The following is a 27,625-nucleotide window of genomic DNA, read 5'->3' on the forward strand; positions in this document are numbered from 1 at the left end:
TGTCAGAGTTTGCAGGCTATAAACATACCCGGGCCGCTCGTAATCACGCCGGATCACGTACCTTCCAGTTACTGTTGTCTCCGTAGCAGTTTCATGGCGGCTTTGCACGCGGAATTATCGGGATCCTCGTTGAAATTCGCAGGACTCATCCAAGTAAACATCTTGTAGTAACAGAAAAAAATGTCATAAGCTGCATGAACGGAAGAGTACGCAACTGACGAAGCGCTAAAGTCACGGAGTCCGGATGTCGGAACAAAGCCAGAGTGCGCACTCGCTTAGAACTGTACATGTGCTGCCATCATTGAATGATAGATGAAAATGCAAAGAAAATATTGAGGTAGAGAATCGGCGAAAAAATTTACTACTAAATTTATTATATTAGATGTTACACATATTAATAATTGCATGTGATTTTAATTATATAAAAAATATAATAGAAAATAAATTTTACTCAATAAAAATCTTTAGAATTTTTTATTTACGATTTAATTAGTGATTTTTCTAAGAAAAATATTATATATTTCTATACTTTCATGTAAATACTTTATAAATATTTTTATATTTAAATAATGTTTTATTATTCAAATAAAAATAATTGCATTAACTATATATATTATTAATTTAAAAAAACAATATCATTAGTATAATTTCTTATGTATTATTACTAGAAGATATAAAGTTGGTACTTGAAATGTCACTACAAAATTCGAAACATTTTAAAATGTATACATGCGTAGTATTCTTAGATGCAGTAAATTTGTCGCAATGATGAAACTTCTGACGTTCCATGTTCTTCTAAGAAATTGAGTATGTTTTTGACAGCTATAAAATAAAAGTATTGTAATAATTATATAAATATTACTTAATATAATTTTCATTGCGAATATACCTTGTTTATCTTCGCTACTCATAAACATATTGATAATTGAAAAACGCTTCATTTGACTGATTGATTTTAAACAATTATTCAAAAGTTCTATATTGTCAGACGTACAAAAATACTGTTCTAAACAATGCAATATGGTACTGAACTTGTTTCCATCTAATTCATTTCCTAAAACTAAAATATTTTTATGACAATAAATTTTATACAGTTGCTACATTAAAATACAAACCTAAATTTAAATCTAATGATCTTAATAATTGAGCATATACTCCTAGATCAAAATCATTTTTCGATGAACTATTTGTAACCTTTGTAATAGGTTTCTCTTCTTTACTAGTTTTATTTTTATATTTATCTGCCATTTCTATTTTTCTAGGTTTCTCATTTAAATAATATTTTTCGCAATTTTTCGTCAGATTTTTAAGTTTTATTTGTTTATCGGATGTTTTATTTTTGTTCTTAATTTTTGTGTTGGATATACTTTTATTCGTTGTTTCCTTCGATTTGATTTCAACATTTATATAATTCTTGTTACTAGATTCATTAGGTAATTCTTCAATAATAACTGAATTAGTTCCTATGGGAGATTTTGTACGAGAAAAAGTTGATTTATGTTTCGTTGTTAAGAGATCAGGATCATTTTTTTCTTCGTATAATTTAGACACATTTGAAGAATAATTATTAGAAGAAGAAACTGGATTTTTGAACAATTCAGTGCTCACATTAATTACTTTTTGAACATTTTCAGATTTCTTTGAATTATCTATACTTTTAATTATCGTCGTTTCTCTATTATTGTTTTCAAGACAATATTCAGCCTTAATATGTGGACTTGGATTTAAATTTCGTGATGGACCCGGCGCTTTATCGCAATAGCATATACTATTCGAGTTAAACTGTGAAACATAATTCTTTTTTTCTTCAAATTCATTTAACTTCGATATCAATTTTTTATTTGTATTCTCAGTTTGTTCTTCTGTAATAGTCATTCTGAAAATGCAAAATTAAACAATTTAAATATATGTCATTAAATGATTATTTTTTTATCGTACCTTATTTTTCTAGATTCGCAAGGTTTTCTTAATTTCTTCACACCCGCAATCGCTACAGCATTAGTAGGTTCTAATACCAAAGCAGCCTCACAATCTGCCAATGCCTAATAATTATATGTATATAATTTTATATATAATATAATTAATAAAAAATATATAATTATATAATATATATTATTATATTGTTTTTTTTAAATTCAATGCAATTCAATTTCAAATGCAATCAAAGATAAAAGCGAATAAAAAACAATTTTTTATCTGAAAAAATTTTTATTTGAATACCTGAGATGACTCTCCAAGATGATCTAAACATAAAGCTCGACGAAGAAGAGCTTTAATATTCATACATTCTACATTGAGTACTATGTTACAGTCTTTAAGAGCATCTTTATAGCGTTGAAGTTTAATATCTGAAAAAATATAATTTAATCTATAGATTTTTTTTAATAACGTAAGTAAAACTGATTTTATTTACACGTCATTGCTCGATTATTATGTGTAATTATATTCGAATTCATTTTTATGCTAATATTATAATGTTCCAAAGCTTCCTCGTAATCTCCAGCTCTATAAGCTTCGTTTCCTTTTTCTCTTTCTTGATCTGCCATCACGTCTAATTCTGTTCCTGTTAGTGCCGCTAATAAAAAAGTTATTTTCTTTTTATATATTTTTGTAAATAATTAGGAACTTATTCAAATAATTATTATAATATTTTTTATTTTTTATTTTACTCTATTTTAAATTTAAAGATTGTAACATACATGTATTGATAATCGTATGTTTTTCCAGCTTCTTTTTTTCTGTAATTTCTTTTTGTTTTTGTTGTAATTTTTTTGCTTCAACTTTTTGCTGATCCTCTCGTATATCTATTTTATTTAATTCAACATCAACGTCATATTTATCCCAAGCAGAATAATCACAAGAAGCAATTCGTTTATTTTTAGTATTTTTTAAATTTGTTGCAAAATTTTTCTAATTAAATTAAACAAATAAAACAAATATTTTTAAAACTTTATTTTAAACTTAAATATATCATATTTAATATGGATAATTTATATAATTAAATAATATATAATTAATTAAATAATATATGTAACAAAATTTAGATAAAAATTAAATACTTTTAGAGATTCTTCCTTAAATTCCCGAATGTCTGGTGAGGGTAGAGAATTTAATAAAGTTGTTTTCCCTTCTTCTAAATCTTTTTCTCGAATCTGCATTTCAGACATCCAATCATTAATATCTTTATCAATTTCTTTACATTCATTTGGTCCTAACATATCACGTTTAAGAATGGGTTCGGATTTTCTTAAAATTATACTCGTTGGCTTAATAACATTTAAACATTTTTCTGCATGTTTTGTTAAATCTGGATAAAATCCTTCTTCGCCAGAACTGTGAACAAAACGTATCAATGTATTTTAAAATAATATTATATTAATAAAATATATAAGAAATATTTAAAAAATATTTAAAGAATAATTAAGAAAAATAAATTAAGAAATATTTAAAAAATATTCAAAAAAAATATATATTCAAAAATTTATTAGAATTTAATTTTTGAAAAATCGAATTTCTACTTACCGCAATATAGTTACTATACGCTCCAATTTTTTTGCATTTGTACATTCAGAAATATATTCGTATGAAAGATGCTCAACCGGTATATCATATCTTTCGAGCAATGACTTTTGTCCACATTTCGTATTATGAATAATATTTGTATCTGTTTCGACCATTATATCAAATAAAATATCTATTCTTTGGAAAGAATATTTTTCTGTTACAACAAAAAAAGAGAATATGTTTCTGTTACAATCTTCTGTTTAATTAGTTGCTATGGATACACGCATATCAAATTATCAGCTTTATCCACAATATGCTTGTATCAAACTCAATCGATAACATAGGGAGTATTCTTTATGATGCATTTCCAACGAAAGATCAATAACAAATGCATATGTCTATTCGATTATATTTTTGAGATCTAGTTTAATTTAAGATCTGATTTAAAAAGTAAATTATTCTATATTATTTAATATTAGAATGTTTATTTACATAAAAATATTCATTTAAGCCAGACAATATATAAAAAAATTTAATATTTAATTATATAGATTATAAAGAGATATTTTCAATTAATGACAAATTTACTATAGATTTATATAAATCTTTATATTTTTATATAAAAAATTAATATTATTAATTATTATTAATTATTATTAAGTAAATATAGAAAATATATATTCTAGAAAATATATATATAAAATAATCAAAATAAATATATATATACATACATACATATATATACTCTATTTTAAATCACTTTTAATAAGAAATGTTCTTCAAATTAATAATGTCAATATAATAATTCGAAGCAGTAGATTTTATCTTATAAGAATAAGCGCTTGCGTAGTTACTTGCATTAATGGACATGCGCTTGCATACTAGTGCTCGTGTGTCGGTCTACGCTTACCTGTTAACACGGCAGTCACCTTGTACTGTGGAGCGGTACGCCATGCCGTGATCGAGACGTGCTCGAGTGGGTATACTGGAGAGTGCATATTAGACAGTGCGAAGCGCTCAGACTCGAGCATTCGCCGGCGAACGCTCGGTGAGTTCGGTGTAGAAATGTTTTTTGTGTCGTACATTTGCTCGTTTACGTTTGTATATTTTTATCAGTGATTTTCGTCTCGTCTTTTCACGTTAATATTATTGTAAACAGTATCAAATTTACATGAACAATAATTAATTAAATAACGCAACAAATTCGTGAAATTTTTCATCAAGTGAATTTATTATCACAAGTGAAATACCAGGTATTTATTTATGCGAATTTTTCTACGTTTCATATTTTTTTACGTCGAATCAGTTGGTATCATCGAAAGGAGACAATCAACTTTCTTGAATAAATATAAGTAGCATCTGTTCATTGTTTAATATTTACACGATCGACCTTCTAAAGGTCGTGTTGATATATGAGAATTTTATAGTATTCCGTTATACTTAAATAATATTTAAAACAGTATTCGTTTATATATGAATTTAATCTCTTCTCGCTTGGTTCGCTCATGTCATGTAAAATTTTGAGCATCTATTATATTATATTAATTATATTATATTAATTGTTAATGTAATATAATTATGTTATATTAATATATATCAATAAAAAAATATGCAAACGAACGTAATTGATAGGTTTTTGTAAAGAAAATGTTTAAAAATGTTCATCGGCCGTTAATAAACAAATATTGAAATATTTGTATGTGAATTATTCACGAATATTCGATTTTGATTCTGTAAAAATAATATATTATTTCTGCGGACATATAATGTATGATGGATACTAAAATGTGTTATCTAATCTACGTGACTTAAAGAACGGTAAAGAAACGAAACAAAAATTGATACATGACACCATTTATGGGAACGACAGAAAATCTCATAAATCTGATGAAAATAATTTGACGACCGCTCGATATGTCTCATTTAATCTGAAAATACATGGATATCCGCGCGCACGATTCTCATGTATATCATGTATATCAGGTTTTGTAAAAAATTCTAACATGATTTTTACTAGTGTTTGCGCGTGAAACGGTGATTTGTCAACGATTTCATTTGAAAAAAAAACGCGTCTTGGAAAAATCCAGTAAAAGAAAAAAATTCGAGCGGCGCGCCGCAAGAATTACAGGAGAGCACGTGGGCGGTGCTTGAAGTCTAGTTCTCCGCGCCTCTCGCTTCCAGTATTCGTCTGCCCGTCTAGAGGAGTGAGTGTTGTTCTGCTGTAGCACTGGCGATCGCGCGCGCGCCTTCTAGCCTTTTTTCGTAATCCGGACGAGCCCGACGTTGGCGGCGCCAAGCGAGAAGAGATGAGGTGGGAGGCCGTCGACCCGTTATAAATGGAACTAGCAAGACAACATTTCTTGAATCGTTTCTTGTGTTATTATTCGCAGCGTGTCGGCGTACTAGCCCGCATGTTTGCTCGCGGCGTGACCGGAACGTCATCCACCGATATTATTATCTCCATGGTCCAGAGGATGCAATCGAATCGTGGCGACCGTGGAAAGTGAAGTTTTCGAAAGGAAAAAAGAGAAATCGAAGAAGCGAGAAATCGAGGGACAGAAAGTGGCATTTTTGACGACGTGAGGAACGACGATCGCTGCCAGTGTGAAACTCTCGACGCATATTATAGTGCCGCGATTTCAGTAAGTGGGAACGAAAATTCGCGAATATACACAAAAGAAGTGGCGATACAAAAGTAGTGGAGTTTTTAAAGTTTGAAAACGTGAAAAGTGATCAAAATTCGAAAGTTGTGTTTCATTGTTTGGTCAATACGACAAACTCTCAGTATCGCGATTGCATGGTCGTTTAAATTGGTTGTCACAATTCGAAATACTCGGTACCGATTTGTTCGCGAGAAGATTGCAACCGTCGAGCTAGTGAATCACATACGAGTGATATTTCGAAAGATCGATGTGTTGTTGAACCTAAAAAGGTGGCTCTTACTCAACGCCGTTTATCGCGCTATTGGAGAGCATACTTGGAATGAACGTCGCATATTCAACTACTATGTGAAGTTGTCTTACAGTTTGAATGTGATTAGTGGATGCGCTGCAAGCGACCGAGTGTCACCGGTTGCTTTGCAATGCGAGTGTATAGAAGCTTCGTGCAGAGACAAAACAATTGAGAAACAAATCAAACAAATCAGTTTATAGCTTTTCGTTTTAAAATCTTTAATTCAGTATATATACATTCAAAGGAAATACTTATAATCAACTTAAAAAAATTAATAATAATTTTTTTATATATGAATATCAACATAAGTTATAGTTTCTAAAAAATAGTTTTTGAAAATCACTCAGTATTGTGTTCATATTTAAACATTTATTATAATTATTTTTTTTTGTGTCACATGCGATATGATAATTAGATTTTTAAATGGTTAAAACAAAATAAACTGCAGATATAGTGGAAAATAACGCATAAAGTGTTACTCGGAACATATGATGTGCAAGCGCGATTCGAATGACACCTAAGATCCACGTCTGATGACAAACGTGAACAGGATCAGGGTGGTCGTCCTCGGCGGCCCCAGAGTTGGAAAATCAGGTAACCTAAAAATTCTTTATTTGAATTTTTTTTAATGTATAATACATGTGATCCTCAATCTTTATGTAGCAAATTATGTATGAGTGAATTATTAATATAGTAATTAATACTAGAATTGAATTAATAAGAGATGATTATTTTTTTTATATTATTTATGATCTTTTAAAGCGTGTTTACAATTTAAAATGTAAATATTCAATAGATAAAAATATAAATATACTTAGAATAAATAGTAATGTGCTTTAAACTCAAAATTTTAATATTTTAAACAAAAAGAATAGCTCTTGCGATTAAATATTTTCCTATGTTTATATAAAATCGGAGATTGACAATTAAAAAAAATATAACAAAATGCATTGTATATATATAAAGTCATAAAAATCAATATTTCTTGCTTCAAATATCTAAGTAAGATCTATTATTTTATCATTGCAATTTTTGATTTAACCATCAATTTATCTGAATATAAAAAACATATATAATGTATAATGTTATGTGGACTGTATAATTATGAAAAAATATATTGAGTGTAATGTCATTAATGATTAAATGAATTTTTATTTATTATCTATTAATTAATTATTTGATTAGAATATTTTATTTTTGAATATGTTTGATTTAAACTTTTTTTTTTATTCGTTATTCAAAATGAATATTTATTTATTTGTTATTTCTATATTCAAAATTATTATATATTTTTTATTTTTATTTTCAAAATTATTGTTATTTTTGTTATCGAAATTATTATTTTTATATTCGAAATATCTTTTGTCTAGATTTCATATTTCATATTAAGAATATTTATATCTATTTCAATGATGATATTAAACTTGAAAATATATACGTTTCAGTTTATATAGATAAACATATTAGAGAAATATTAATTATAGTGGACTAATATTGTATATAATACTAATATTATGTTGTGTAAAGCATGCAATTTCTTCACGTGTAATAACGACGGATTGAATGAAAGTGCCGTTAAAATGAATATATAGTCTTCGATATAATATAGTGCATTAGTTAGTTGGACACTCGTACGTATAAAATAATCAAATAAATGCAATAAGGGTAGTTCATCGATTCTGAAATTAATTCTATTAATAAGTCATAGAACCGATATTGTGATCGAAGTAACATTGAATTAGATATTAAATGATTAATATTTTTCGCAAAATATAACATATATGAAGAAAAATTAAATGATAAATAGAAAATTTTCTGTGGAAAGAACAAAATAACTTAATATTTTCTTGATTAGATGACTGATAGTATGATAAAATTTTTGATTATAGATCACGATTAATTGTGATACTTAATTTGATTAAGCTACATAAATATCAATTGTTTTTCATTATTTAGAATGATTGCAAAGAGAAGTTATATAGATGAGACTATAGATTATTTAATGAAAATGATGAACTAGCGATGAAGTGTAAAAATAAACTTCATGATTATGAATCATGATACTTCGCATGTTTTTAAATTGATAAAATTATTAAATAACGATGAATTTTCGAGAATTAATTGAATTATTTATTAAATAATTTAATTGTGAAATTTTGATCTATTAAAATTAAAAAAATTTGAATTATAATTCATTAGAATTCGAAGAAACAGTAATAGATTTTATTTTAATAATCAAAAATATATAAATATTTTTGATAAAATTAATATTCATTATTATTGAGATTATGATATAGCTACTTATTTTCATTATATTTCATGGATGATGTTTAATAGCAGTGTCAATAAACATAAGATTATTTATTTATATTAAAATTCTTTAAATTATTTTTTGAATAAAAATTGTATTTTATTAAATTCATTAAATAATGTAAATAATAATGTAGATTATTTAACTATATTATATACAATGGGTAACGAAAGTATTCGAATGCTTACATTTAAAATCTTTGATGAACGAAATATATGTTAATGGAACTTGTTCTCAAGACAATGAGAACTGTATAGTAAGAGAGAAATCTCAAGATTATGTCAGCAAAATTTAAAAATGATTCAGCAATTTTTGCAGTAGTTATAATACATTTATTACAAACACTGTTAGTAAGTTACAAAAATATTCGAACGCTTAATATATACAATATTATTTAACATTAATATTTTGTTGGACCAATTTTAGTGATAATAATTTGTCTCAGTCGACGTTCCATATTATGTACCAGTGATTTTGTAAAATTACAATTCATAGAATTCCATATTTTTATAATTTTTTCTTTAAGCGTCTGCTTATAAATATATATATATATTTTTTAATTATAATTTTTTTTTAATTAGAAAACTTAATATAAAAATTAAACATAGTTTTCTTATAAAATTCTGCATTAATGTGAAATTTAATATTATCTTTTAATTAATAATACAAGTTTAAATAGTAGATTTTGAAATTTAATCTTAAGATTATCTTGATTTTAAATTCTCTGATGATATCAAAGTCTTTTATAAATAGTATCCTTTACCTTTATATATTTATTTTTTAGCAATTAATCAATTTTCAATATTTCTCAAGTGTTAATTATTTGATGAATAAATGACATTTGTATTTTGAAAAAAAATTTAATAATGATGAATCATAATTTTAGTTTTTATATAATAATAAATCATTTTCATAATAATTATCCTCCTATGAATTTTGATATATTATAATTTTATTATTTGTTATGTAATATTTTATAAGCATCATTGATATTATTTTATACAAAGATTTATGAAATAAACAACTGTATTCTATTTAAATTAGATTCGATAAGATATATTTTTTGTTTTCAATAATATAGAATAAAACAATTATTCTTAATATTGTTCAAGAGATTCTAAGAAATCTTATTGTGATTCCCCTCACAAATATATTCACAAATATATGTATTTATATTTATAATAAAACAAGTAGATGAATCTTATTATTTTTTTACGTTTTTTTCATTATTTTTAATAAAATATAAATTTTATAATATTTCGATATTATGTAAAATTCGCTAAATAGTTTTGCTATAACATATTTTATTTTTTATTTTTATTATAGTTTTTTGTTTCTTTTGATTTGAACAGAAGAATATTTGGTGGAAAAAATCTAGTAATTTTATTATTCATGAAAAATCATTTTCGGTAATTATTTAGAATAAATAGAATATTTTATTGATCTTAACAACTTATTTTAGGCTTATTAAAATCATTTATATGATTTATATGAGATTAGAAAATATTATTGATTTTACCATTTATATATTTAATAATCTCAATATAAAATCAATATTTATTTAAATTAAAAATATATAAATTTTTTCTTTTCTCAATTTTTATTCAGAAATTATAAAAAGAAGAATTATCATTTTTCAACTATAACAATCATCCTATCTATATTCTCTCTTTTCTTTTATAATTTTTCTGTATTTCCATCATAGTGTAAGTATCTTAATGTGATTATAAGTGACCAATTAGATGATATTTTATTTATTTTACTTATTAAAAACATAATATATAAAAAATAATGGATGAAAAAATTATATGATTAAATTAATTTTAATGATTGACATAATATTGGATTATATAATATTAAATTCAGAAACGTTTATTAGTATTTAAAAATTATTGTTAAAAAAATGATGTACAAAAAAATTTTTTTTTTTGAATAAATATTTTTCTATCATATTTTGTTTCTTAAAATGAGATTTTTTCGATTAAATAATTATAAATTATTATAATTACTCGATAAGTTTGAATTAATAATGATATTTATATGAAAAAAATTTATTTATATTCTGTAAATTGGGAATTCTAATCAAAATGATCACTCGTTAGCAAATTATAGTTCGAAAATTGTGCTAAGTTCTCTTGTTCTTCTTCATCATTCTATTGTTCAAACGATCGTTTGATCAAGAAAGGGATATTTCTCAGATCCGGGGAATCCGTAAAAATCGTGAGAAAGAGAGATTGTGTATAGTAAGGACCTCCGTTATCGGATATCAAGTGAAGAGACTGGTCAACGGGTCGTTGGTGAGTCATAAAAAATTCTGTACGGCAGCAGGTTGAGAGATCTGGACATCCGATACATTCGAGCTTCGTTCGTTCGACCCTGGATGCCAAGTTTACGCATTTAACGTGTTTTTTCTTCTTTTATCGATTTCTGGCAAATCCACGATTTTCATGCATCTATGAAGAACAATTTAGGTAGAACAATCAATTTTTCTTTTTCTTGTTAGATGATTGAATAAAGTTATTTAATTATATTTGTAATAGAAAGAATAGAATGTGATATATTGAAGCATGTATGAGAAACTATCTCATATTCCTATTATGTATTTAATGAAATTTATTAAATAGATAATGATATGTAAAATAAATTAATTTATTTATGATATTGAAATTTTTTAAATTTCTGAAATCAAGTTATATATACAAATTATATATCTATTATTCGAAACAATTTATTTTTATCTAATAAAATTCTTGTATTATTTATTCTATTATTTATATTTATATTTTCGTTTAATTATTTTTGTTTAATAAAATTTTCTTATATTTCTAATCGTTTTAAATATTGACTTCGATCAATTTCTGTAAATAGAAAAAATAGAGATGAATTGATATTTTTCTCTTCTTTTAAATAATTAACTTTTTACAATTAACCTCATTCTATTTTTTATTGCTTTAATTCAATAGAAAATCTTGTTTTTTTGTTATATTTTAATTTAATGAAATTGAATATATTAATGAACGGATATTACTAACTTAATTATATATTATTATAATTAAAAAAAATTGTTAAGTATGATTGTGATAAATAATTGCTGCTTAATGTGAAAGAAATTAATTTTTTTAGCGAGTAAAGTCGAAATATATCTAAGAATTATATATATATATATATCTAAGAATTATAAAAAATAAGATTTTCTTAATTTTCTTAAAATATAATAATATTTTTATATATATTTTTGATTATTACATATTAAATATTTTTATTCATTGAAAGTTGCAACTTAGGTAATCATTATAAATATGTATATTAATGTATTTTTATAGATTTACTTGTTTTATTGGATCAAAAAAACCTGGACAGTGAAAGTAGATACAATAATACTTTCACTTTATAAAAATAATATTAATTGATCTTCAAAAGAAAATATAGTAATAATATAATTTTTAATAGTTAACATAGTTAAAAGAATAATTTTTATTTAATATAGGAATATTAAACTTATTAAATTAAGTTATTTTAAGTAAAAATAATTAAAAATAGTTAAAATAAATTATTTTTTTAAAAAAAATTTGAATGCAAATATATTTTTTGTAAAAGAAATAAAAATAATAAAAGTAAAATATAATAAGAATAAAAAAAAATAATAAAATTTATTTTTTAAAAAATTTTATTTTTGGAATTACAATAATCGGATCATTTTTAACACGAATGCATTTATTGATTTTAATTAATCTTAGAATTAAATAACAAATAGATAATGCGTAAACATACAAATATTATTCATAAAAAAAAAAAATAAAATTTGTCTATAATTTTATGAATTTTATGAATCATATGAATATATGAATTATAATATAATATATATATATATAAAATATTTTTGATAAGACAAAATATTTACATATAACATTTTAGCATTATTATAATAAAAGAACATTTTAATAAAAAGAAAGATGAATAACACATTATTTTGTTATTATAAAAGAGAATCTCAAGAAAGATTGAGAAATATGTCATATGAAAGAATCAATTCAATTTAAGATTATAACTATACTTATAATTATACTATACTTTAAATTAAAGTCTTTTTTATCACATTTTAATCAGTCTTGTAAGAATTATTCTATTTTATTAAGGATTTTACATTTATATTGATAAAATTAGCGAGATTTTTAATAATTTTAAATATTAATGAATAAATACTTATCTATTCAAAACTATGGAGTTATTATTGTTATATATATAAAACATTTTATTTTTAGAGATGAATTAAGATCCAGTATATAAATTAAAAAGACGTTATTAAAAATTTATCATCAATTTTTCACAAATACAAAATATTTAATACATGTGACAATTTAATATTTTTTCTGTACGTCCGTTACAATAGATTATAAATAATTTCTAGATGAAATAAATAAAATGTTGTTAATTCTCATTATAGAATTTCTTATATAAATAATCACCAATAAATAAGTATAAATAATGGGGATCGCAAACCATAATTTAAGAATCCATGATATAGTATTTATAGAAACGATAAATTTCAAAAGGATGAATTTCGCAATATTTAACTCATCAATAATAGGATTTTGTAAAATATATTAATAGAAAAGCTCATGATAGCAACAAGAATATCGATGATTATGGTTAGAAGCCATTTATCTGCGTTAACGCCTATTGAAGCAGCAATTGGGAGCCGGTGCGCATTTACATGTCGCGTGAAGTATACATAAATTCATTTTGGCTGAATGGCTCACTTTATTATCAACTCGTTAAAAAGCATGATTCAAATAAGTGTGAAAAAAATGTTTTTCTTCTTCTTTAAGTTTAGTCTTAATTTTTAGTTTTAATTTTAATTTTATTTCACTTATTTTCTTTCTATGTTGTAATTTATTAAATTTAATAGTTTTTTAATCTTTTGTTTTATAGCGTTTATAATATTTATAAAATTTAATAATTATTATTTCCGCAATGGTTTTTAACTTTATTTTTCTAACTTTATTGAAGAGTTTAATGCTTGTATAAAACAAATGAATACAAAAAATAGAATAATTTTATTGTGTACAATATAGAATCAGATACTAAAATATTCTTATATACATAAAAAACATTGAATTTTTTGATATAAATTTAAAAAATATTACAGAAACAATAAAATATTGAATAATACAATATTTAAAAAAAATAATTAATTATCATAATATTGAAAGAAAGAACAGATAAGATTGATCTGTCTTTTTTTGTATTTTATTAATTATATTATTTTGAAAGAAATTTTTTTTTTATGAAAAAAATTTTTTGTAATTATTATTTTATTCTCTTTTATATTAAAAAATTTAATATTGTGTATTGTAAGATTTAATATTATTTTATGTTTAAATAAAATATGTAATAAAGTATTTAATATTTCTTGATTTTATATTAGAAGTTTAATGTTTTTTATTTATATGTTCTTTTCTTTTAATATCTTCTAGTTTCTTCTGATCTGATGTTATGGCATTTGATATTTTTTCTCGGAATAAATTTTCTATATTTGCTTAATAAATTTGTTTTCTGTATTTCTGTATTTTTTTTAATATCTAATACTTTTCAATTTTACATGAAAAAAATATATGAATATTAAGTCATTAATATTTTTTTTACACAAACATTTTTTTATATTTAAATATTTTCGAGCATTTTTATATTCTATGTTTGAATGTTTAAAATTGTTTGATTTATATTAATATTCTATATCTATTTACATTTGAATATTAAATATTTTTTTATCTCACTGAATATTAAATATTTTTTTATCATAAAATTCAATATTCTAAAATTCTACATAAGAAAATTGATAGCGAGTTTATCTTTGAATATTTGATAATCTTATATTTAATTTTATCTTAGAATATTCGATAATTTTGTTTGATTTTTTTCGTTTTAATTATTTTTTTGTAGTTAGAATATTTAATGTTTCGTACTAATGTTTCGTATAATGTGAGAACATTAATATTTTTTATTTTTATATTAAAATGTTTGAAATATTTTTCTTACGTGTATTTTATTATTTTTTTAAAGTTTTTTATTTATATATATTATTTATATATAATATAATATTATTAAATATAATATAAAGTTGAGGTTTTCTACTTATAAATATAATATAAAATATAATATATATACGCACAAAAAGAGAGAGAGAGAAAGATTTTATATTATATTAAAACATTTGAACTCTATTCATTTATATCTTCAAATATTTGAAATTTTCTATCTCTTTTTGTTAAAATGTTCAACAAATTTTTTAATCTCTAAATATAGTATTTTATAAATGCAAAAATGAAATATTCTCAAATGGTTTCATTCGAGTTTAAAATTCTATTTCTTCTTTAAAATATTTAATATTTTTTATTTGTGATATATTTTTTATAATATCATATAATTTATTAATATTTAAATTACTAAATCAAAAAAATTTCCAAATATTAAAAAGCACAAAATTGAAAGAATAAAAAAAAATAGAATTTACTAATGAATCATATAATATAAATTTATTAAGTCGAAATAGTAAGATGTTTATATTTTATAATTTATATAATGTAAAATTTAAAAATTAAAATAAATATTACATTTTAAAATTAGTTATTAATTGAATATTAAATGAATTATTTATTTTTATTTCATTTCAATTTAGTTTCTTAAAAGACAAGATTGTTTTATTTTTTAGTATTCAATTTAATAATCAATTCTAATAAAAAAATTCTCAATCTATTTTTTCTTTCACTATCTTTAAATTTAGATGTATGGTTTGTGTTCATAGATAAACTCATCTGTTTCAATACTTCACAAATAGATACACAAATTTAGCAGCTTTATGAATTTTTATTCATCGCGGCGAGAAATTTCGTTTTCACGCGCATGCGCATCTATTTCAGGAAAACATGTTCCAATAGACGCATGCGCGCTCATAAATGAGCATATAAAGAGTGAATCAGCGATTCGCGACGATTTATTATCGTAGATGAATTCACGGCCTGAAGCATCGTTCGTGCATCTTGATTCATATGACTGGGTCGAACCCTCAAGTTACAAATATGAATAACCAAACAGGATGATAGAGCGCGCGAATAAAACGCGAATCATATTGTATATAGGTTTTGTATGATGTTAGAAAAGAAAAAGATTTTGTGCTTCATGTGAGTTGTGTTAATGAGTTTCGTTAAGAAATAATTGTTTTTTCATTCTCTTATGAGTTTATTTAGCTATTATGTATTTATTGAATCGTATGGAATATTTTTGTTAGTTTTAATGATGATTTAGTTAGTATGAAACTGAGATATCTTCTATTAGAGAGAATTCAAGTTATTGAAAAGTCTTAATATTATAGATTTAGAAGTAGAATTGAAAGATTAATTATAATGATATAATATTAATATATTTATATTATATTATAGACTTACATTGTAGACTAAAATTTAGAAATTGATATTATATTTTGTTTTTATTAAAACAATTTATATATTAATAAAATTATTAAAAGACATAAGAAAATTAATTAATTTATTAAATATCTATACTTTCATATATTTTTATGAAAAAAACAATCTTTTATAATTCATAAGTTTTATTATTAGAGAAATATCGCAATTTTTTTTTCGTATCACAATTAAAATAAAATACAGCACCAAATACTGTATTATATATATTACTATACTATATGTACTGTATGATATATATTATGAAAATATTTTCAAGATTTATTAGAAATTCCATAAATTCATTCTATTTATATATAAATTCATATAAATTATAGAAAATAAATTATTAATAATAAGAAATAATATTTAATATAAAATAAAATTTTAATTATATTTCAGTTCATTTAATATCATATTTACGTCAGAAATTTCAAAGATCACACTTCACTGAAGTATCGATGATCGATCGAAATCATAAATCAAACAATATGAAAGAAAGGTACAAAAGTGATTAAATCACTCTTCAATAAACCACGTTTTCCAGTCGCAGAAATGGATTGATGATAGCATCCGCTTGCATCGTGCGGATGCATATACTGGTCTATAGATAGATTCATGGTAGATAAAATCTAGTACATATATAAGAAAATAATAATTATGGCACGATTATCATGGATAAAAGGGGCAAGATAAAAAAAGTGATTCACAGCAGTAGTAAGTGCACCGGAGCGTATCCTTTTGCTTATGTCTCGGTTCAACTGGCCGCGTTTTGCCTCGAACTTTCGTCATTGCTTCAATAAAGATGCATGTAATGTTCTCAATGTTTATTTGCGAAAGAATTATTCGTTTGGAGAAAGAAGATAGGATTTTTAAAAATGAAAATGAAGATGAGGATTTTTAAAGATTTCAAATAGACTGATTCGAACTTGGTAATATTTATTTGAACTTCTCAATATTTATAACAATTATTATAATCTGTAAACTGTACTAATCTGTAATTTGCAAAATATTCTAATATATAGTAAAATATTTTAAGAAAATAATATTCTATCTAATATGCTAGGATGAAAGGAAAAAATCAAAATTATGATTATTTTTTAAAGGTGAAAAAAAATTCCTAATTTTCTAAATAATCTTAGCAAAACATAATTTTTGTAAAATTAATTTTTAAGATGTTCCAAAGGCATTAAATTTTAATTTTTTGTACTTTTCAAGCATTTTTATGCATATTCTTTGACTTTTTAATTTATTTTAATTTATTTATTATTAATTTTATTATCTTTTTCCCTATCTTATATTATAAATTTATTAGTATTTTAAAATGAATATGTAACATTCACGATATAAATTAAAAAAGAATACTTGAAATATAATTTTCTTCAATTTATATTCGTAATTTTTCATTTATAGTTATTTCTATATAATAAGATATATTATTGTTAAAAAAAGTCTAAATTAAAAACTAAATTATTATAAATTATTAAACAAAAATTCTTAAAATCAATGAAAATAATTTTTATCTTAAATTTATCAAATTTAGATTTTTAAGATTAAATATTATAAAAGTATTTATATTCTTATAAGTTTTAATGAATTCACGAGCATATAATGTGAAAATTGTTTTAATTTAGTAACATTTGCATTAAAATTTTTTGTACATCATTTATTATTTATTTATATAACAATTGATTAATTTTTTTAATTTATTAATTTATCAATTTTTTAAATATGATTAAACAAATTGTTTATCAGAATCATGTTTGTTAATTATCATCTTGATATAGTGGACATTTATAAAAAATTATTTTTATTCCATGATTTACAAAATTTACAAATAGACAATAAAATAGACTGATCAACATAAAAAAAATATTTTAAAAAATACTTTATCGAAATTATCTTATTTATTATTAAGTAGTCATTATTAATCCCAATATTTTTTATTTTTATATAGCGATTTTTATATAGCAATGATTTAATTTGCAATACATTTACGATACATGATTTTTCAAAATTTCGTAATATTTTCATTATTTTTCCGCGATCGATAATTATAATTATATCGTGAAAATACGTGCCATCTTGAAACGCAAAAATATATGTGGACGTGTCCAACTTAACGATTATGATTGTCCGCCCCGTGAATTTGTTTAACGATATGTATTATCATGTATCTTTGAGCATATAACGCCATATTTACGAGCACGTCCGCGATTCAGCCACGATAAAAGGCCTCGTTGACGCGTTCAATTCACTCTGTGTGCACGCGAACGGGTCATATTCACGAGGTCTCGAGAATGCGACTTTCTTAGGCCATGTACTTACGAAAGAAATAATGAGGAATTTTTTATTGCTATTTATTCCAAAAGATGTTCAACAAATATCGAATTGAAATATTTTAATCACATAAAAATAACATAATTAGAGACAAACATTTAAATTTTATCTTAATTTTAAGGCTATATAGACAATTCATGGTGCAAATGAAATTAATTAAAACAAAATGAAAATCAAGATAAAAAAATTGGAAACATCGAGAAAATTAAATTTGAAAATTTATCACTGCATGTGAATTTGGCTAATTCTAGATTGGATATAATTGATTAATTAATAAAAGATTATTCTATTCGTGCGAATATGTATAAGAAATGTAAAATAACATTTTTAAGATTCGTTTTCAAGAAAATTTGAAAATTTAATTTATAATTAATTGCGTCAATTATTAATTATATTAATTAATTAACAATTAATTGTGTATGTAATTAATTATTAGTTAAAATATGCTATTATTATAGGACACATATTTTTCTTTGATTTTTGCATTAAAATAAAAACAAGCAGTAACGTTTGTTGTGACAATAAAATTATGAAGTAGCGTTCAATATTTATCGAAACTGAAAAGATTATTAATCGTTAATGTGTGGATCTTTATATTACAAATTTTTTTATTCTCCAATAAAAGCCCTGTTTTAATTTTTTCAAATTCAAATTGAGAGACATTCTTTGTAAACAATTTGCATATAATGTTTATATACAGTTTATATTATTGTTCGATTGTTCACAAACAATGTCATGTGTCCACATTTATAGGATATATCTGTTTTTCAATTTACGAAAAAAAAACAATAAATTATTAAACTATTAATTGTGAGAACAATTGTTAGTCGAAATTTATCGGTATAGAAATAATCTTTTTAAAGAACTATACTAAATAAATTTTGGATTCAGAAATTTTGTGAGGATAAAAATGATTTTGAAATTTTCTTAAAAAGTTGGTTTAAAAATAAAAAAAAATTTCATGCAAATTCTTGCTGAAATATAAAATTAGCTGTAACAATATTTAGCATTATATAGTGAGATTACAGGAAATTCATTTACTAGATGCATGTTTCTTATCTGCGGATATTATTTCTTGTTTTCTATTCCAACAAAAGACTATATAATTGTAGATTGTTCATAAATTTTCTCGGATTTGTATTTTGTTTAAAAAGTTTTGAAGATTATTCGTGAACAACGTATGCGGATTATTTGCAAACATATTCTTGAACAATTCAGAATAAAAATTATGCCATAAAATATTTAAAAATTTTCAATATTGAAAGATTTTTATTAATTTTATATCTCTTAGTTGTTATTATTTCTGATTTATAACTATGTATAAAAAAATTAATTAATTAATGAAATTTATTAATATACGTACATTATACATTATATATAATATATTTATATTATAGATTTATATATTAAATGATTATTTATCTTATGTATGTTTTAATTTCTATGCAAAAAAACAATTATCCTTTATGCAACTTTATATAATATTCGTAATTATTGCACATAAACATGATTTTGTAAAGAATAACAAACTTGAGAGATATTTATGTATCATTTATTTCATTTATATATCATATTTATAGGAAATACAGATCTAGATTAAAAAAAAAAAAAAAAATAACGAAAAAAATAGAAAATATAAAAATAAGATTAAAATTGTGCAATTTTTAATTAGTTCACAAAATTATTAAATAGAACCTTTAAAATTTTCATTTAAATAAACATTTTAATAATTATAATTAATAATGTATAAAAACTTTGCTTTATCAATTAAAATAATACTAAATAAAATATTTTCTAAAATAAGAACTTTGATTTAATTTTAAGATTTAAATATATATAAAAAAGTAAAATAAAAAAACGAAAGAATTTTCCAGACCTGCACTATTTAAATATAATCAAACATTAAAAAATTGCAATTCTAATCACATAATTTTTATTGAAACATTAAGTTTCATAAAAGTCTTAATACTACCATTATAGTATAATTCCTTTTTGCACTTGCCTTTTCAATTGTCAAGACAAGGCTTTAGCGACACGTTCTCGCACAACACGATAGAAGAGAGTGCATAGCACTCTCGCGTGTGTATATGGGATTCTGAGATGCGCGAGACGCCATAAATTTCCACGAGTCGTCGCGGCGAACTTCTACTACGTATCTTGATACCGTGTGTCTCGGATTTCCTTCGACTCTGAACTTTCGTTTGCGCCACGGCTAGAGAGTTTAAACGCGTATTTTCGTTCGATACAAAAGTACAAATTGCGAATGACTAGAAATGTCAGCTACTAGAATTTCGTGGGGAATGAGCACCGTGTGCCATTTTGATGTTCGAAACGAGTTTTATGGTCGATTTAACGCGATTCGTGATAAGAGAAAAGCGAATTCTTTTTCTTTTTCGAAGAAAATTGAGAGAATGAACTTTGAGAAAACTGAGAATGAAAATATAATATATATAATGGAATGTGGAAATAGTTAAGAATATTTTATTGGGAGGAGATAATTGATGTTTTGAATTTTGATATTTTGATTTTTGTTTTATTTTTTTCCTTTGCTTTTTTTTTTTTTTTGAAAATTGAATTTGAAAGAGGAAATTGTTCGAATATTTTATCGAATAGAAATAGTAAGTGTTGAATTTTTGATACTAATGATTTTTTATTAATGAAAAATTAAATCTACAAAAGATTGTATAAATTATATGTTTTTGATTGGAATATTCTATTGAAAGAGATTAAAAAGTTTTAAACTTGATATTTTACTTTGCTTTTTAATTGTAGATTTTTCGTAGTAAGAATTAAAAATTTATACGTTTTTCTGTGTCTTTTTTTGCTGTTATTTGTTTCTACTTAATTCAGCATGCAGGTTCTGATTCTATAGATTAAATTTGAATGAAGAAACTTTATTTTGAAATATTTTATTCAGAAAGGATAAGAGAATATGTTCTGAATTTTTGATGTTTTGATTTTCTTTGATATTAGATTTTTTTTTTAATTCTTTTTGGAAAAAGATTAATTTTGAAAGCAAAAAATTTCTTTTGATTTTTCTAAGGAAATTCAAAATGAAAAATTGAATCTAGAAGAGCGAATTTAGACTATTTTATTGAAAAGTAAATATCTTGAATTTTTTTTGACGTTTGATTCCTTTTTATTTTCTTATTAAAGAAAATTGAATCTGAAGAATGAAGGATGAAGAAATTATATTCCTTCTGAATATGTAAGAAAAAAGTAATAAATGTTCTAAATTTTTAACATTTTATCGATATTCTTTGATTTTTTTTATTATATTTAGGAAATAAATAGATTTAATTATACTATATCCGTATAAAAATATTCAGATATCACGGTCTTAATAATGATTAGAAATCAATATAAAGATATTGCAAGAAATAATTACCAATTGATAATTTAATAATTTATACGTAAGTTTTACAATTTCAAATTAAAATTATTTTGTTTTCAAAAGGAAGAAAAAAAAATTTACTTCGTCTAGAACGAGTTTCACAAAGACCAAAGCAAGGAAGTTCATTTCGTGTTTTCTGCAAACCTAACCGCTTGATGAAACTATAAAAATCGCGTCAAATACATAATAATGATAATTAATGGCCAGTTGTACAGGAAATGTCATTAAAAGATATGTTCGTAGATCAGCGATCGTACATATGCGGTCCTTGAGGACACATCGCTTCATAAATTTCTTCGTTACTTCGCGAAACATACGAGAGAACTTTAACATGTCGCCAACATGGCTGTCCTCTCTCTCTCTGCCGAGGTTCGACCCCTCGAAGACTTATTGAGTACATAGATCGGTGCTGGTCCCGTGCTCTCGTCGAGTTCTCGTATATACACCGTTTATAAATCTGTCGTCCATGGTCGATGCTGGGATTCAAGGAGAAAGAGAGACCTCGAGCTCTAGCAACATGGACCACTGTGAACATCGTGTTGATTCACCAAGTTAAGAGCTAACTGGTTCCTCTTTTACGTATGTTTCGTTCGTTGGTTAAGCGAAATCGAGAGGATTTTTAATAATGGCTGATGTTTCAGATAAGACGAAATGTTTTGTTTCAGTGAATCTTAGAAAATCTTCAATGGAAAAAGAAAAAGTTTAATGTCCAAACTTTGGGATTTAATACTTTATTAATACGTTAGTTATAACAGATAAGAATAATCAAAAGTAATTTTGTTTGTAATCATTATACATAATACTCTAATTTAAATTCGAGATTTTGTATGCAAGGTAAACAATATCTATATATGAACAAGATATTCGTTAGCTTAGAAAATAAATTTTCTTTATTTTCATATTTTATTTAGATATGGTTCTTTGATGAATTGTAATAATCGCTCAAATGCATCATTTGACTCATTGATATCTTTTCAATTATTGAGGAAATCTATCCTTATAAATGTTGCATTTCTAAATTTTTGTTTATCATTTCTCAGCAAGCTTCAATTGTCTGAGTATCAATTTTGAATTAATGAAATTATAGTTATATATGGTTAACAATTAAATGAATATAATCTGAGCTCGATATGTCTTTATTCTTCGAATATTCTTTTCATTTATCCCTAACCCAATCTAAAGTTGCTTAAATCCAAAATTTTTGCACAAAAATATTTATATTATTGGATTTTGCTTTTCATACTGAATACATAAAAACAACTCATTGCAGAATTTGTCATCTTGCACAAAATGAAACGAATCTGATTTTAGATCTGTTTCAATATATATGAGAAGGAAATATTACAATCGTATCTACTTTAAAAAATATTTTTTATTTACAAGTGAAGTTTTACTTATTATTACAAATAAGACATTATTGATATTTTAAGATCTAGAGATTTTTAATATCGAAAGTTTAGGATTACTATAATAAAATATAGATATAAACATAATATAATTACTGAATACATTATATTTAATAAATATTATGAGATAATATAAATGCATATAAAATTGTAGAAAATTTACTTTTTATATATTGAAGAATTAAGCAGAGAATTAAGATAATTTTAAAATATATTGAATTGAAAAATAATAAATTTCATTTCATATTCCAGAGAAATTCTAAAAACAAAATAGCTATTTTAATTTAAGAGTTAATATTCTAAATTAAGTTGTATGTTGTTTCTAATAATCATTGAAATTACATTTAATACTTACATTTAGTACTTACATTCAATACTAAATATTAATTACAAAATAATAAATATTGAAAGGTATATTATTAATATTATTGAAAATTATTTATAATAGCCGTTAAATATTTTATTAAATTTTTATTATTAATGTGATATATTGATTTTTTATGATAAATTAATATTTATTATTCAGAAATGTATTATTATTAATAATATTATTTTTAAATAACTTTTGAATTTGATATTTTGTACAATTTATGTACTATTGTACTATTTTTAAATCAAGAAGGACTATATTAAATATATAAATCTGTATAGAAAGTTTTTTAGTTCAAGAATTTGGAATAAGAATAAAATAGTTAATGTAGAATTTTAAATTCTTATATGGCAATGTATTTACTTACTTACATAATTGATAATTCTCTATAACCCAATAACTAAGGTTTCAAGCTCATGATTAATTGAGAACATGCTTTATATATTTATATATTGATAAAATATTTTTAAATATTATTAATAAATTTTAGAAAATATAAGATAAAATATTATAATTTTATTCAAAATTCATTCAAAAAATATAAAATAAAATATAAGATAAAATTTTATATAAAACATATAATTACAGTTTTTGATTTTAGAATCAAGATTATTAAAAATTTTTAATATTTTTTATTTTTTTAGAAAAATTGATGAAAGGATGTTAAAATTTTGATAATAAAATTGATTAACAAAATATTATAAACAAATATATCAATAATGTTTCATTTTCTAATCTTATTTCCAAGATAAAATTTAAATATGCATAATCATGAAAAACTTTATTTTTGTCAATTCTGTATAATTCGAAATAGTTTTAAATTTTTGTTTTATAATTTTTAAAAATTATAGATAATGATTAAAAGATATTTAATAACATCCTAAACATATTTATAGCATCCTAATGTAATTAATAATGATTAATATAAGTTAAACAATTCGAAGAGGGATAGTAATAATTAATTATGAAATTTAAAATAATTATACTGAAACATTTATTCTATTTTAATAATTAAAGATTGTAAAATTCATGATATTTATGAAAAATATTAAATTTTTATTAAAAGTGATATTATAAGATATTTTCTAATTCAATCAAATATATTTCAAAACTATGTAATATTTTATTCGAATTCCACATATATTCCTTTCCATAAGTTATTAGATACTTAACAATAGAATATTATTTATTTATAAATAAATAAACATTATAAATATAATACAATATTATTAGTTAACTTTATTTCATTAAGTATGAATTACAACATGGATTATTGAAAGAAAGAATAAATAAAATAATAATATAATATTAATAAAATAAAAAATACATTAAAATAATAAATAGCTTATTACTGCATATTATTTTTTAATTTATCATAGAATTATAAATATCGATTTTCATTTTTTCAAGTTTTATAAAATTCTACGATTTATAATTACGTCGAAAAAACAAATCATTATGAAAAAGATATTAAACAAGTATTTTATAACAGCAATATTAAATAAGAAAAAATTCACAAAAATTCACAATGTTAACCATTAATAAATTAATAAGCATATGTATATTTAAAATTAACAAGTACATGCATATATTTAAATTTCTTTCATATGACATTACGAGTTTTGTTCATACTTGTATGATAAATATCGAATTATTGAAAAAATTGAATTGCTCAAACGATCATGTGAAAGAGTCAAGTTTATATATACGATTCATATCTATGTTTCAAGTATTAAACGATATTTATATCGTTAAGTAAAAAAGATTTTAGAAACCATTTTCCAATGCGCCACACTCTAACGAGAGGAGAATAACGCTCTAATACCTGCGATGCTCCGTTATATGAAATTGTACACGTCGGAAAATAAACAATCCCAAAAATAGATCGTTGCTAGGATTTTTCTACGAATCTAGAAAAAATTACCACCCAGCCAACCTTTTTTCTCTTCCTTCCATTTCATCTCGATCGCTCATTCGTGAGCTTATTTTTCAAGGTGCTAGGTCGTTATAGCCGTGTAATTACGGATCGATAGGATAGCGAAATTGATCCTCCGCGAACCTGCGCGAAATTGCAGGGTTGAAACGGAAAGCGAGACGAGAGAACGTATTTCTCCTCGTGTCGGTGAGCTGTCGACAGGAGGTGTGGTGGTTAGTTTAAGAGAATACTTTTATCGCGATTAATGACGTACGATCCTCGTTCCATCGTTGGATGCTCTCTTCACGCCCCCGAACATTCGCAGATACCGAGCGAAAATTCAATTAATCTGTCACGTGCGAATACGAGTAATCCTTTCCCGTGTCTTTTTAATTAATTCCCCCCACCTCGAAGGTGTGCGAAAAACGAAGGAAACTAGTAACGAGAGAATTATTTACTGCCTCTATCGGGTTGCGCACAAACTATGGCTGAATGAGTCGTTCATTTTGTGCGATGAGACGAGAGATTGAGTCTATGGGTGGGAGAAAGATTTGAGTAAAATAGTGATTATGAGAGAAATAAGTGGTGGAGGATTGTATGAATTTTTTAAAGAATCATGATTTATAAAATTATTTTGAATAAAAAAAATAATTACTTAAATATATTATGTAAGATTGAACACTTTTTATTTGAAATCAAGTAATTACTTTAAACAAGAAATAAATTTTTTTGAGATTTGCAAAAGGAGGATTTTTAAGGAAATTACAATTTGAATGAAATTTTTATGAAAGTTCTATTCACGTCTAAATCAGGATTGAGCATTCTTTATTTTAAATAAAAGAAATAATTAGTAAACAAATACAATAGGAAATAAATTTATTTTAGATAAAAATGAATGTAAATCAAAAATTCTAAATTTGAAAAATAATAATTATTTTTAAAAATTTTGTTTATGAATTATCAATTTGATTAATTAAAATAGATTAATAAAAACAAATAATAAAGATTGAAAAGATAACAAATAAAATATATAAAAAATATAGATTTTAGATAGAGAAATAATATGAAATAAAATATACTTAGATCTAAATAAAGGAAAATTTCATATTATAAGAGAAAAATATCTTTATTTGGCAACAAAATTAATAATAAATATTTAATATCAAATTAAATATCAAATAAAATTAAATAAATTATTTAACTATTTATAAAAATAATTTTAAACATATTATTATTTAAATAAAATAAAATAGATAGTTAATTGGTAATAAAATAATTGGTAAATAAAAAATAAAAAATAAATATTTGAATAATAATTATATGAATAAGATAATTATTTTATTGTCCAAACTTAATTTTACTTATTTCATAAATTAAAGAGTATCTTACTCAGGCTTTTAAGCATAGAAAATTTTTAAAACAATTGACAATATTGATATGAATTCAAAATTGTGAGAAATGAGAAATTATTAGAAAACTAATAAATATGAAAATTTGAAGAATATACATAAAATTGAATAGAAAATCTAAAATTTTCCATTAAAGTGATTGTTGATAAATAATGTAGTATAAAAGAGCATGCTAAGAAACGGGTAACTTTCTAATAATTGAGATACACTTGTCAAATTTATCGATGTCAATTAACCAGTTTAGACAGGAAAAGTATGTTAAATATTGACATAAGTACATTGCGACAAGCATTTTTTTAATCACATTTTAATAAAGTGTATTGATTTTGACGTTTATAGTAGATTTCTCACAAATTCATTTTCTTTATTGTAATATATTAATTTGACGAAACAATTATATAATATTATAATGGATTAATAATGATAATGATATTCAATAATAAAAATTTTAATTTTTTAATAATATTTTTAATATATTTATTTATTTTTTAAGAATTTTGAAAATATTAATATAATTTTAAACAGCAACATGAATTCTTCCATTTGATATTACATAATTAAGAA

General features: G+C 23.0%; 3 protein-coding genes across 8 annotated transcripts in view; 1 reads left to right on the forward strand and 2 right to left on the reverse strand.

Moving 5' to 3' along the window:
- LOC100866111 (uncharacterized) overlaps positions 1-191 on the reverse strand; it is a 31,241-nt gene extending 31,050 nt beyond the window's left edge. For all 3 annotated transcript variants that reach the window (XM_086917900.1, XM_086917899.1, XM_086917898.1), the window contains exon 1: positions 62-191. The gene's annotated coding sequence lies outside the window, so the exon portion shown is untranslated. The remainder of the gene's footprint in view (positions 1-61) is intronic.
- A 264-nt stretch (positions 192-455) lies between these two features.
- Spag1 (Spag1 axonemal dynein assembly factor) lies at positions 456-3,799 on the reverse strand. The gene is made up of 9 exons (XM_031918028.2): positions 3,523-3,799; positions 3,060-3,333; positions 2,700-2,910; positions 2,414-2,575; positions 2,221-2,348; positions 1,939-2,042; positions 1,116-1,876; positions 890-1,060; positions 456-822 (listed from the first exon to the last, which is right to left on the reverse strand). The coding sequence occupies exons 1-9, from the start codon at positions 3,675-3,677 to the stop codon at positions 743-745; spliced, it is 2,046 nt and encodes a 681-aa protein (XP_031773888.2). The 5' UTR covers positions 3,678-3,799; the 3' UTR covers positions 456-742.
- A 730-nt stretch (positions 3,800-4,529) lies between these two features.
- Positions 4,530-27,625, forward strand: part of LOC100869557 (ras-related and estrogen-regulated growth inhibitor) — a 131,430-nt gene continuing 108,334 nt past the window's right edge. For 3 of the 4 annotated variants that reach the window (XM_086917908.1, XM_086917912.1, XM_086917911.1), the window contains exons 1-2: positions 4,530-4,757; positions 5,895-7,050. In XM_086917908.1, coding sequence (XP_086774034.1) covers positions 6,990-7,050 — 61 coding nt within the window. In that variant the 5' untranslated portion in view covers positions 4,530-4,757; positions 5,895-6,989. Of the gene's footprint in view, positions 4,758-5,683; positions 7,051-27,625 lie in introns of those variants that run through there. The other variant, XM_086917910.1, reaches the window with a different exon arrangement.

Source organism: Apis florea, unplaced genomic scaffold, assembly GCF_048593485.1.
Source record: "Apis florea isolate Af1SG1 unplaced genomic scaffold, ASM4859348v1 contig_2272_pilon, whole genome shotgun sequence".
NCBI classification, from domain to species: Eukaryota; Metazoa; Arthropoda; class Insecta; order Hymenoptera; family Apidae; genus Apis; species Apis florea.

Coding starts and splice junctions, on each gene's coding strand:
- Spag1 (XM_031918028.2), bottom strand. CDS start 3,677: ATGGTCGAAACAGATACAAATATTATTCATAATACGAAATGTGGACAA. Junction 2,911..3,059: donor TTAAGGAAGAATCTCTAAAA/GTATTTAATTTT, acceptor TAATTTAATTAG/AAAAATTTTGCAACAAATTT. Junction 2,576..2,699: donor ACATACGATTATCAATACAT/GTATGTTACAAT, acceptor CTTTTTTATTAG/CGGCACTAACAGGAACAGAA.